This window comes from Falco rusticolus, chromosome 10 (genome assembly GCF_015220075.1).
Source record: "Falco rusticolus isolate bFalRus1 chromosome 10, bFalRus1.pri, whole genome shotgun sequence".
Taxonomy (NCBI): domain Eukaryota; kingdom Metazoa; phylum Chordata; class Aves; order Falconiformes; family Falconidae; genus Falco; species Falco rusticolus.
In genome coordinates, this window is record NC_051196.1 from 33984750 (window position 1) to 33997063 (window position 12314).

Below are 12314 nucleotides of genomic sequence, written 5' to 3' on the forward strand. Positions count from 1 at the left end.
CGCTGCTGCACAGCCACTCGTGATGGAGAGGATGAGCTTGTGCATCTCTGGTGCTGCGGGGCTGGTGACGGCCTGGGCCATAAACCCAGGAGGTGCTTTTAGCAACAGCTGGGGGCAAGGTGGACCGCTTCTGACTCCCGCAATCGCATCTCTAGGTACACTTATACATGTCCGGGGGGGGCTGGCTGCTCCTCCAAGAGTGAGTGTCTGGGCTGACCTGGTCTGTTCTGGGCAGGCTGGTCCTTGGGCAGACGGGGCTGGGGAAGCTTCTTGGCTGCTTAGGGGGAAGGTGCCCCCCCAGCCTTCTTGTCTCTGCAGCTGCCTGCTCTGCTGTCCATGCCCAGCAGCAGGTTTAAGGGGTGTGGGGAAATAATTGTGGCACAAGCAAGAAGGCTCGGCAGGAATCAGAGGGTTACACACCTGCACTCAGACGCCCACACTTTTCGTAAGTATTACAGAAGAGGATGAAGCTGAGCACATGGGAATTGCAAGTCCCCTTTTTTGTATGGACATGGTTTGCAGCATAGCGTCTTTGAGGCAGTTCACAGCCCACTGAAGCCCATGAGAACCAAATCCTTTGGGGTTTGGGAGCCTGACTGAGCAGTGAACTAGGAGTGATGCTTGTCCCGCTCCCAAATAGTCACACCTTCATGCAACTGCCGTGGCACAGTGCTGCCCAGTAGCTGGGAGAGGGCCTGTGCTGAGGGCTGTATACAGAAAGACAACCCACCCGGGGCTGGCCTTTCTTGCTTTCCTTACATGATTTTTGAGCATGAATAGTTCTTTTCCCACAGTCTATTAATCAGAAGACCCAGCCACAATCCTTCCTCCCCCCTGAGCCTGTTCTGTGGAGATAAGGCAGTTGCTCCTCTGGCTGGATCTGCCAGTGACTGGGAAGGATGGAGGGGGTCTGGGCAAGCTGTTCCCCGCAGGAACAGGGTGGGGAGGAGACCCTCAGCCCAGCCCAGGAGTGGCTGCAAAGAAAGCAGTTAGTGCCAGAAAGATCAGCCCATGGCAGAGGGGAGGGCTACGGCTCGTTTGCAGGCTGGCTCTCTCCTCTTTAGCTTCACGTGGAATGATTTACAGCTGAAACGCCTCCCGGAGAGCCGCTAACCTTTGGATAAGGTTTGGCACCGTTATCCTGCTTGGGTTAATTAGGAGTTAGGGGGAGCCCAGGAGTGACGCGGCTGCCTCCATCCACCCACCCCCCACCCCACCATCACCCCCCACTCTCTCCCCGGCGGAGCGGCGCGCTGCGGGCGGCGATGGGGAGAGCAGCAGAGGTAACTGCCCCGACCCTCCTCTCCACCTCCCCGGGGTGCGCTTTCCTCTCTTTCTCTGCCTCTTTCTTCTATCCTCCGCACCCCCCGTCCCCCTTTCTGTATGCTTTACCCCCGGTTTTAGCCGTCGGTAGAAGTTCAGGGCGTCTTTTTTTTTCCAGCAGCTGCTGCAGAAAGTCTTTTTCTCCCTTCTCTAGAAACGGGGCAGGAGCGAGCGGGGGCAGAGGGTCCCCGGGGGGTGTCTGCAGCCAGGCAGGGTGCTGCCGGGGGCAGCCCCGACCTGCGCCCCACCAGCGCGGGGGGACGCGGCGGGGGCGGGCTCAGCCCCCCGCCGTTAAAACCAGCTGTGGTATTAACCGAGTGGGCACAGAGACACCCCCGGCACCCCCCAGCTCCTCCATCCCTCGGATTCCCTGCTGTCTCTGGACCCCTCAGCATCCCCACGGCATCCCCGCGCATCCCCCGCACCCCCCGGTGTCCTACCCGCCTCGGGGTGCGCCAAGGCTCGGAGGGCAGCTGGGGCTGTGCCGGGGACGTCAGGGCGGGGGTCCCTCCGGCCAGGAGGGTCCGTTGCAGCATGCAGCAGAAGAAAAAAAAGATCCCCTGCCCGCAGAGCACACACGCACCCCCACACACACCCCGAGAAACGGTCCGAGGCCGCGGGCGGGGACGGAGGGTCCCACGGCCCACGCAGGGGACCCCCAGCTTCGGGGCACGGCTCCACGCCGGCCCCCCCAGCCGGCGCTGCTTTTCCAGCTCCCTGTGGGTTTTAGTTGGTTTTTTTTTTGGTTGGTTGGTTTGGGTTTGTGTTGGGTTTCTGGTGGGTTGGGGTTTTTTTTGTTTATTTGTTTGGGTTGGGTTTGGGTGGGGTTTTTTTGTTTTGTTTAAATTTGGCTTGTTTGTAAATTTTTTTCTTATGATTTCTCCCGAGCCCGGCACTTCCCTAACACTCTGGATGCTCAATGAGCCTCCTCCACCCTCGGCGTGATGCCGGTGTCTGGGACCCCCTGCCCCTCCCGGCACCGAGGGGTGCTGGGGAGGTGCGGCGCGGTGCCCCGGCGGAGGGGTCGGGGCAGGGGAGGGGATGTGTCAGGGCGAATTTAAGAAATATTCACGCACCAGACAGCGGTTTGGGTGAATTTTCGTTCCTTCTTCCTTGATGCCCCCTGCAGCCTCCAGAAATAGCTTTCCTTCGCGTCTTCTTTCACAATGAACTTGTCTTAGGCTTAAAAAAAAAAAAAAAGAAAAAAAACCCCAAAACAGAAATCGTTGACTTAACCCCGTCCCCCGAGGTGTCCATCGTTTTCCAGCACCGTGCAGAGGCGGCAGCGGCAGCGGCCCGGCCCCCCGCGCCCCCCGCCCGTTGGTTTGCATTGCCCCGGTGAAGCCCACCGGGCCGGCGCCCCGGGCGCACGGGTCGTGGCGAACCCCAGGCCGGCGGCTGCCCCGCTTGGCTTTCTCGACCCATTTGTGCAGTGACATGTAATAATTCCCCCGCAAAGCCAAGGACAGCCTCGCTCAGCCGCCTGCCTCCCTCGCACGGGAAAGGTTGCTAGAACACCCCCCCCCCCCCCATTTTGGGGGGCTGTCTGCTGCAGCAGCCCCCGCCGCGCCGGGAGCAGCGGCCGAGAGACCCCGTTAGGAGGAAAGCCCTCACCGGGGGTATTTTTTGTTTTGTTTTGTTTTGGGTTGGGGTTTTTTTCGCATTTCAGTCACTTTGCACCCAAATTCCTTTCGGATTCTAACAGGGGGAAAAAAAAAAATGTGTTTAAGGTTTTTTTTCTAGGAGCCGGGGGGTCATTCCCCACCTCTGCTGGGTGTCGCATCCCACCCGCAACCGCAGCCCGAGCGTTCCCTCCCCACTCACTCACAGCGATATTAGGAAATAATTCAGCACTGGCTTCTCCACCCGTCTGTAGTAAAAAAAATATTCTTTTTTTTACCTTCCAAAGCAGCAAACGAAACACAGATTTCCTCGCCACCCCCCTTTCAGGGAAAATATTTTTTTTCTTTTTCTTTTTTTTTTTTTTTTTTTTTTAATAAAACGACGATTCCAACGATTTCAAAGCAGCAGAGCGGACGTGCTCCCACACAGAGCACCCCAAAATCCCAGTGCTCCCCCTGCCACCCCGCATTGTCTGGGCCACAGCACAGGACACAGGGATGTCTTGTTGCCGTTGTTTGCTATGTTGGCTGCTCACCTGGCAAATACTTTTAATAAAGAAAAAAATAAAATCGTAAGGCTCTTTAATTACAAATAAGTTAGAAGCAAAATGAAAATACCGGCTTTTTCTTTTTTAGAAGAAAGCGGAATTGCTACATGAGGTGGTGGGGACCAAGAGGAGAAATCCCAGGCGGGCGCCCCGCTGCAGCGCGGTGGCGGAGCGGCCCCCGGGGCAGAGGCGCTGCCGCCGGCTGCGAGCCCCGGCCGGGAGCGGGGACCCCCCTTCCACGCTGGGTTGGGAGCAAACAGCTGGTGGGGGTCGTTGTCGCCCCGCTAAACCCTTGTTCCTGCGCGGGGGCTGCCGCAGGGTGCGCTGCCCCCACTGCTGTCCCCAGCCCCCGAAGGGGCCGCACGTTTCTGAGGGGAGAAAAAAGCAAAAGGAGGGGTGGGGGGTGCGAGAGGGGAAATTCCGTTAAGAGCCCCTCGACAGCCGTTTGTCCGCCTCTTCGATGGGGCTCTTTTGTTTCGCCCTGGGGAAGGGGCCGGCGGGCGGGGGTCCGCGGCGCGGGTGTGGGGCAGCGCGGGCAGCGCAGGGGCTGCGGAGCAGGGGGGGGGTCCGCGCTGCGGCGCTGCCGGCGGGGCCCGGCGGGCGGGGGTGGGGCGGGGGCGGGGGGGCTGGGCTTGGCCGGGGAGGCTGGTACCTCCCCCAGAAATGCAGCAATTCTCCCCCCTCTCCCTCTTCTCTCCGCGAGGTGGGCGCACTGCGATGGAGACGCGGCGCGCTCTGCCAGGGGCTTGCGCTGCCCGCTTGGTGACAGCCGCCGGCTGGTGACAACCCCCCATCCCCGCCCGGCTCGCCCCCCGATCCCGCCGCGGGGGCCGGCGGAGCGGCGCGGAGCAGCGCGCAGCGGACGGAGCGGGCGGCGGGGCGTGCGGGCCCGCACCTCCCCGCAGCGGTGTCATGCCCCTGGGCCCCCCGGCGCGGAGCCGCTCGCACTGCGCCGGGACGCGGAGGTAGCGGCTCGGAGCAGCCCCCCGCAGCGGCCGCTGCCCCTCGCCGGGCGCCGAGCTCCCGTCCGCCGCCCCGCCGCCCCCCCGCCCCGTCGGGTCTCTCCATCGCCGCGGGTCCCCGAGCAGCGGAGCTCCCCGGGCAGCCACCATGGCCACCCTTCTCCGCAGCAAGCTTTCCAACGTGGCCACCTCGGTGTCCAACAAGTCCCAGGCGAAGATGAGCGGCATGTTCGCGAGGATGGGCTTCCAGGCGGCCACCGACGAGGAGGCGGTGGGGTTCGCCCACTGCGACGACCTGGACATGGAGCACCGGCAGGGGCTGCAGATGGATATCCTCAAGTCCGAGGGCGGCGAGGAGGGCGGCGAGACGCCCCTGGAAGGGGACATCCACTACCAGCGGGACGGCACCGGCCCGCTGCCGCCCTCCGCCTCCAAAGAGGCGGGGGTCTGCTCCGAGCTCTCCGGGCAGGGCAAGCCCAAGATCACGGCCTGGGAGGCGGGCTGGAATGTCACCAACGCCATCCAGGTACGACTGCCGTCGTGTCGGGCACCGGGGAGCGCACCCCGCTCCCCGCCACGCGCCCACCCCGCGCCCGCTGGCCCGGCAGCCCCAGGCTGGCTGCAAACTCGCTTCGGGAAAAAGGGGGAAAAAAAGAAAGAAAAAATAGGGGGAAAAGATAGAGGGCAAAGGGGGGTGGGGGTGGGGTGGGGAAGAGAAAAAGAAAGAATTATACAAAAATGGAAAGGGAAAAAGTCCAGCCCTGGATCTCTGCTTTGCCTCCCTCCCCCAGAGTATGGCATGGAGCTGGGGGGGCCACCAGGCCCCATCCCCATCCCTCTGCACCTTCCCACAGGGCCGGGCCAGCAGGCTGCCCCAGCACATGGGTCAGGGGCGAGGGTGGACCCCGAGGGGACCCCAGGCCGGTGGTGGGCTTGTGCCGGGGTGGGCCTGGTCTGACCCCTGCGGGGGTCCCCTGGCTGTGGGGGTCTCGGTGCACTGAGAGGGGCTGCGGACAGAGAGGTTAGGGGCAAAGCCCGGGTGCTGAGACTGTGCTGGCTTGCTGTGGGTGCTCAGGGTGACATGATGTGGGTGTGCGTGAGTGTGTGGGTGTGATGGGGGGGGGGGGGTGGTACATCAGAGACGAGGGGGGGGGGAGCTGTAATTGTGTGTGACCATGACTGCGTGGTGTGACTGTGTGACCGATTGCGTGGGTGTGATGGTGTGCAAGCGAGACAGCGAGCGTGCATGTGACTGCAACTGTGCGACTGCGTGTGCCCGGGTACCGGCGCCTGCCTGGTCCCCTCTGTGAGACGAGCAACACGGTTTCCATTTTGTCTCTTTCTAGGGGATGTTTGTTCTGGGCCTGCCCTATGCCATCCTTCATGGTGGATACCTAGGACTCTTTTTAATAATTTTCGCTGCAGTGGTTTGCTGCTACACTGGGAAAATCCTTATTGCCTGTCTTTATGAAGAGAATGAGGATGGGGAGATAGTCAGGGTGAGAGACTCCTACGTGGACATAGCGAACGCGTGCTGTGCGCCCCGCTTCCCCACTCTCGGAGGCAGAATTGTGAACGTGGCTCAGATCATTGAATTGGTCATGACCTGCATCCTCTATGTGGTGGTCAGTGGGAACCTGATGTACAACAGCTTCCCCAACCTGCCCGTCTCCCAGAAGTCGTGGTCCATCATTGCCACGGCAGTGCTCCTGCCTTGTGCGTTCTTGAAGAACCTCAAGGCAGTCTCCAAGTTCAGCTTGCTCTGCACATTAGCCCACTTTGTGATCAACATCTTGGTGATCGCCTACTGCCTCTCCAGGGCACGTGACTGGGCCTGGGACAAAGTCAAGTTTTACATTGATGTAAAGAAGTTTCCCATCTCCATTGGCATCATTGTCTTCAGCTACACCTCTCAGATCTTTCTGCCTTCCTTGGAGGGGAACATGCAGAACCCCAAGGAGTTCCATTGCATGATGAACTGGACTCACATAGCAGCTTGCATCCTTAAGGGACTCTTTGCCTTGGTCGCCTATCTGACCTGGGCTGATGACACCAAGGAAGTCATTACAGACAACCTGCCACCCACCATTAGGGCAGTAGTCAACATTTTCCTCGTGGCCAAAGCCTTGCTCTCGTACCCCTTGCCGTTCTTTGCGGCTGTGGAAGTCCTGGAGCGGTCCCTTTTCCAAGATGGAAACAGGGCGTTCTTCCCCAACTGCTACGGGGGTGATGGGCGGCTCAAGTCCTGGGGACTCACCCTCAGATGTGCCCTGGTAGTTTTCACCCTGCTCATGGCTATCTATGTCCCACATTTTGCCCTCCTGATGGGTCTTACTGGGAGCCTCACAGGCGCAGGGCTCTGTTTCCTGCTCCCCAGTCTTTTCCACCTCAAACTCTTGTGGCGGAAGCTCTTATGGCACCATGTCTTCTTTGATGTCGCCATTTTCGTTATAGGTGGTATCTGCAGTGTCTCTGGGTTCATCCACTCTTTAGAAGGCCTCATAGAGGCCTTCAGAACCAATGCTGAAGACTAAGGAGGGGCCAGAGTCAGCTGCAGTAAGAGAATTGCATCAAACATCCGCATAGCCAAATAATTCTGCATCCTTTTAATGGAAAGAGTCATTATTTTCGTTACGTGCATCCAACAAATTCTACGTCATAGAATCTGAAAATTAAAGGAAATAACAAGAGATGAAAGTGTGTGCCCTGCTCTCTTTTTAAATAAGCTAAAATCTAAATATATTTTTTTGTTGTTTAGAATTTTTTGAAGGAATTATCCAGTGCCCCACCTTTATCTCCTCACTCGTTGCCTGAGGCTTGCCCCCCCACAAATGACCTGTTGGGAAACAGTTGCAGTTTTCAATACTCCTTACAGATATGCAATTCAGTGTTTCAGGAGCTGAAACACAGGTGCCGATCCTGTGGGATTGTGTTACTGCGCTCACAGAGGGAAGCAAACCAGCCGTGGGTGCTGGGAGCAAGGACCTTCAGTTTACGCTACGTGAGATGGATGTAGATGAGACCTAGATTGTATGACCAGCCCAACAAGTCCAAGCAGCGGCTGATGACCAGCAATGCCAGTTACCTGCAATGTTTACACCGTAGTCACATAGATGTCAGGACTGCTTAATTCTTCCATCCGAATTCACACCGAGGAACCGTGCTTCCCATCGGTTACAATGTTTTGCCTCTGGCTGAAATCACAGACCCGGAGTCTGCTTCTCGGTGACTTTTGTTTTGTTTTATTTTAACAATTGTTATTTCTAAATTATGGAAAGTTTTAAAAAAAAATAATATATTGTTGGATTTGACGTTGTTCAGGATACAGGAACAAAACTACGACACAATTCATTCTGTGCAATCTACCAGATCCGTGGAGCTGTTTCCAATGTACGTGTGGTGTCATTGTGGTAAATAAGATGAAAAATGTATATCAGAAAAAAAAAATAATCTATCTTTAACATATAATGTGGTACATAAATATATCGAACAATAAAGAGAAAACATAGTCGATGAGGCTGGCCTGGTTTGTGGGGGGGCTTGGAGGAGCAGGGCAGGGGCAGAGGGTTCATCCTGCCTGTGCCCACTTGTGTCAGGGGGTACCGCACATCCTCGGTGGTAACGGAGAGGCAGTGCTGGGTTGTCACCGACGGTGGGATTAAACTGTTTTCAAGAAGTAGGACACGTATTTCAAGAAGGGGCCATCCTACAGCTGGGGAAAGGGGCTGCTTTCACACCCCACCCCACCCCCTCAGTTTTGCTTTACCCCGTAGTGCTCAGACTCTGGGGTTGGATGGAATTTGCAGATGTACCCCGAGATTTTTGCTCTTGTGAAGGAGGGGGAAAAAAACCCCCAGCCTCACAAACAAGCAAATGCAGTGGAGGAGGGAAATAAACGAAATAATGGGCTGGGGGTACCCCCGATTGAACCAAACTCTGCCCTGCCCTGCCTGCTGACCCCCGCTCCGCACCCATTCCCGAAAACACCTCGATTTACAGCGATTTAAAACCCGCAACAGCTAATTCGTTGTCCGCCCGTTGCCGCCGCACAGTGGGGATGAGGATGGACGGGACCCACGGGCAGCATCCCCGCAGCCTGGGCACAGCAGAGGGGGGTCCCCGTAGGGCTCCGTTTACCCCCCAAATGGTGTCAAGCCCCGGGTGGCGGCTGGGGTCCCCCCCGCCCGGTCCGAGCTGTCCCCGACGGCAGCGGGCAGCTCCGCAATGCGGTACCGGGGTGCGGGCGGTGGCACAAGCCGGGGAACGGGGCTGCGGGCAGGACGGGGTGATGTTCCTTCCCGGGAAAACCAGCGTTTCGGGCCGTTTCGCGGGCAGCCTCCGAAAGGCAAGCGCAGGGCAGCTGGGGGGGTTATTCCGCGTGGGGACAGGGATGTGTGGCACCGTGGGGGTGTGTGGGGGCCTCGCGGTGGGGCGCCTGGCCCCCGGAGTAGCCACGTTTCCCTCCTTGCTGGCCCCCTTTCCTGGGGGTGTCCAGCTGTGTCCCATCACCATTCTCAACCTCATCCCCATCCTCATCTTTCTCATCCGCTCCTCACCCTCCGCCCCATCCCGACGCAGCTGATCCGTGATTACCCGTCCCCGGGGCTTCCCCTGCCCTCCCCGGGGGTTTCCCCCTGCCCGCCCCCGGGGCTCCCCCTGCCCTCCCCAGAGGTCCCACTGCCCGCCGCGGGGGTCTCCCCCTGCTTGCCCCCGGGGCTCCCCCCTGCTCAGAGCCCGGGGCACCCCCTGCCCTCCCCGGGGCTCCCCCTGCCCGCCCCCGGGGGTCTCCCCCTGCCCACCCCCGGGGCTCTCCCCCTGCCCACCCCCGGGGCTCCCTCTGCCCGCCCTCGGAGGTCTCCCCGGTCTCCCCCTGCCCCACTCCCGGGGCTCCCCCCTGCTCGCCCCGGCTCTCCCCCCTGCTCACAGCCCAGGGCTCCCCCTGCCCGCCCCGGGGGTCTCCCCCAGCCCGCCCCGGGGCTCCCCCCGCCCGCAGCCCGGCGGCGCAGCGCCCTCGCCCGACGGCGCGGCCCGGCGGGGTGCGGGCACCGAGCCCGGCCGGAGGGTCTGGGCGAGCCGCTCCCCCTTCACAGGCGCCGGCTGGTGCGGCTCCTGCCGGGAACGTTCCGCTCCAACTGCGGTTTCTCCCTGGGGTGCTGACAGGGGACGGGCATGGGAGAACCAGCCCATCTTCTGGTCGGAACCATCAGCAGCAGGGCTGAGCTAACCCCTCGGATCTTGGATGTGGAGAGCTGAGGAGCTCTGGCAGGTTAACATGCTCCTCTGCACATCTGTCGTTGGCATCGGCTGTGTGCGTGGTGGTTTTGGGGTGCTTGTCTCCCCGTGTTCCCCTGGGACCGCAGGGAGCGGAGGGATGCAGCCAGGACAGCTGCCATGCTGCAGCGGCTGCACAGCTTACTCGCCTCTCCTTGCGGGCAGTGGCCCGTGCGGGGCTGCTGGGCGCTCACACACTAACCTGTCCTGTGTCTTTGTGTTTTTCAGAGGTCAAAGGTTCTCCGCTTCAGGGTACATGAGGATGGAAACCATTCTATGAAGCTTTAACTTTATAGAGGTTTTCAATCTAATTCAGCGCTTTCCCCCCCCCCCCCTTGGAAACAGAAATGGCTCCGTCTTGGAGTGTATTTGGGGTTGTAAGATGAGTTGTGCCTTTTTTGTGACGGTGGGGAAATTCAGGGCAGCTGAGGGCTCCTTGCTCCTATCCCTCAGGGAGCAGAACAGTGGAGCACGAGCAGAAAGTCCCCCAGCCCCTGCAAGGGCAGCTCAACCCCTAGGTCCTGCCCAGGCACAGCCCCCCCAGGCCCCTGCGCCCCAGGGAGCAGATACCGCCCGGCTGGAGGGACTCTGCGAGGCATTTCTGCCTCCCGCGTGATGCCTGGCAGAGGCTGCGTGGGTCCCAGGGATGACAGGGCATCTCAGCGTCTGGCTCACTGTAGTTTTCAGCTGCGGTAAAGCCAGCAATTATCCAGAGAGCCCCGGCAGGCTTTGTCTCGCTGTCAGTTCTGCTCAAGCACTTTCCTCCGTGTTTCTGCTGGGTGTCGACGCACGCTCGTGGCTGACGTGCGACGAGCTTGCGAAATGAGCCTGCTCAGCAGGCCAGAGCGATAAGCTGAGGCTTTGTCCTCTAAACTTGTCCATGGCTGCAATGAGTGAGGCTGTGGGTGCAACCCTCGTGACTTGGGCTTGAAATACAGGCAGCCCCCTCCAACCTGCCGCAGCAGACATTCTGATGCTGTGCTGATGTGAGTGAAAGTGTATGTGAACGCAGTGTTGTGGGAGATGTGCAGCCTTTAACGTAGGGGATGCAGTGGAGTGAGCAAAAGAAACCCCAAAATAGCAGCAGGTTTAACTTGGACAAAGCAGGAATCTGAAAAGCCAGCATGATGGCAAAGTCTGATCTCTGTTCCAAATGCCTTTTGTCTGCAGCTTCGTAGCTTCTGGTCATGTGCTGCAGCAATCCTCTAAACCTTCTGATTCTGAAAATGAGACAAACAAAGGCCCTCTCTGCGCTAGCAGGGAATCTATTTATTTCTCCCTCTGTGTCTTTATGGTTCCTGAAGTACAATAGGGACCTCTATTTGCATTTGTTCCCTGAGACATGAGCGTGATATCAAACCTCTGTTACCCTCACACATCTGCACGGCCATGCCACCTGGTGGGACTGTGGGTGGGAGCTGGAGCAAGGTGAGGGCTGAGCCTGCTCCTCTCTGCGCGCTGCCACTGGTGCTGGAGCTCACTGCGGGGCAGGTATGGCTCTGCCGTCTCCCCACACACACGGAGCTGGAGACCTTGGCTGCAGTGGCAGCTGGCTGTCGTGGCCTCACGAACCTTGGATGCTCCAAACCACATATTCCAGACTGTTTCAGAAAACGCTTATTTTGATGGGGGCACCAGTGTTCTCCATCATCTGATTTTATACATCTTTGTACCCATCTGTGTATTCAAATCCTGCCTCAGCTCACACTTTTGCTTTCTTAATGGCCTCCTTGTGCAGTGGTCCTTTTTCTTTCTCTGCTTTGGGATTCACAGGCCTAGCTGGAACAGGCATGTGCCAATGGCAAGAGGTCAGTAGCTTGACAAACACTCAAGGAATGGTGCTGCCATTCAGGTTTTCTCAGAGCTGTGGGATCTATCAGCCAACTACATCATGGTCAACTCCCACGAGAGGGGCAGGTGCAAAAGGGCTTCTGAGGGTAAAAGGAATCTTCCTGCACAATCAGAAAATACCTCCCATGCATGAAGTTTGTATTTCAGGTGAGGAGCTTGAGGGTCCACCAGTGACTCCACCAACACACCCATCAAAGCCTTATCTGGGCACCCACACAGGGATGTGGTGATCAGTGGTGCTGGGCACCTAGGGATAGGAACAGGGAGCAAATAGGGGATGGCATGAATGGAGGGCAGTCGATTTTGGCTCCCAGAGGGCTGCTCTGGCCTCAGTTTTGATGTGCCCATGGGGTTCAGTCCTTGCCGGCTGCTCAGGTGCTTGTTGTACGTACATGTGGCCCAGGATGGAGCCAGGGGAGGGTCACACAGGAGGCAGAAGTGGGGTTGTAGGACTGTCACGCCTGCACAGTTCAAACATGTAAAAGTCCCTGGATCTGTTGCCCCGGACACAGTGCTGCCAGGGGACAAGGCTCCACATCGCCCAGCTCCTTCCTTGCTGGCAAGCTCCGCAGATTGGTGGTGGATGGGCAATGGGTTGTGTCCACATCCAGGAGGTCTTGCTGGCGTTTGGGAGGTGACCCATGCCTCACTACCTCTGCTAGGACCCAGCATGTGACCTGGCACAGCCTCCAGCGAACAAAGCACTTTGTTCTGACCCTTTGCACTTCCCTGCCGGT

The 12314-nt window shown here is 58.8% G+C and overlaps 1 protein-coding gene across 1 annotated transcript; it reads left to right on the forward strand.

Moving 5' to 3' along the window:
* Positions 1–200: 200 nt before the first annotated feature.
* SLC32A1 (solute carrier family 32 member 1) lies at positions 201–7969 on the forward strand. The gene is made up of 3 exons (XM_037403307.1): positions 201–1283; positions 4197–4981; positions 5802–7969. Exons 2-3 carry the CDS (start codon positions 4604–4606, stop codon positions 6987–6989), a joined length of 1566 nt encoding a protein of 521 aa, XP_037259204.1. The 5' UTR covers positions 201–1283; positions 4197–4603; the 3' UTR covers positions 6990–7969.
* The last annotated feature ends 4345 nt before the right edge of the window (positions 7970–12314 follow it).

What these genes read in the sequence shown, in the direction of transcription:
- SLC32A1 (XM_037403307.1), top strand. Translation starts at nt 4,604, where the DNA reads ATGGCCACCCTTCTCCGCAGCAAGCTTTCCAACGTGGCCACCTCGGTG. An exon ending in ATGTCACCAACGCCATCCAG is followed by an intron (nt 4,982 to 5,801) that starts GTACGACTGCCG and finishes GTCTCTTTCTAG; the next exon opens with GGGATGTTTGTTCTGGGCCT.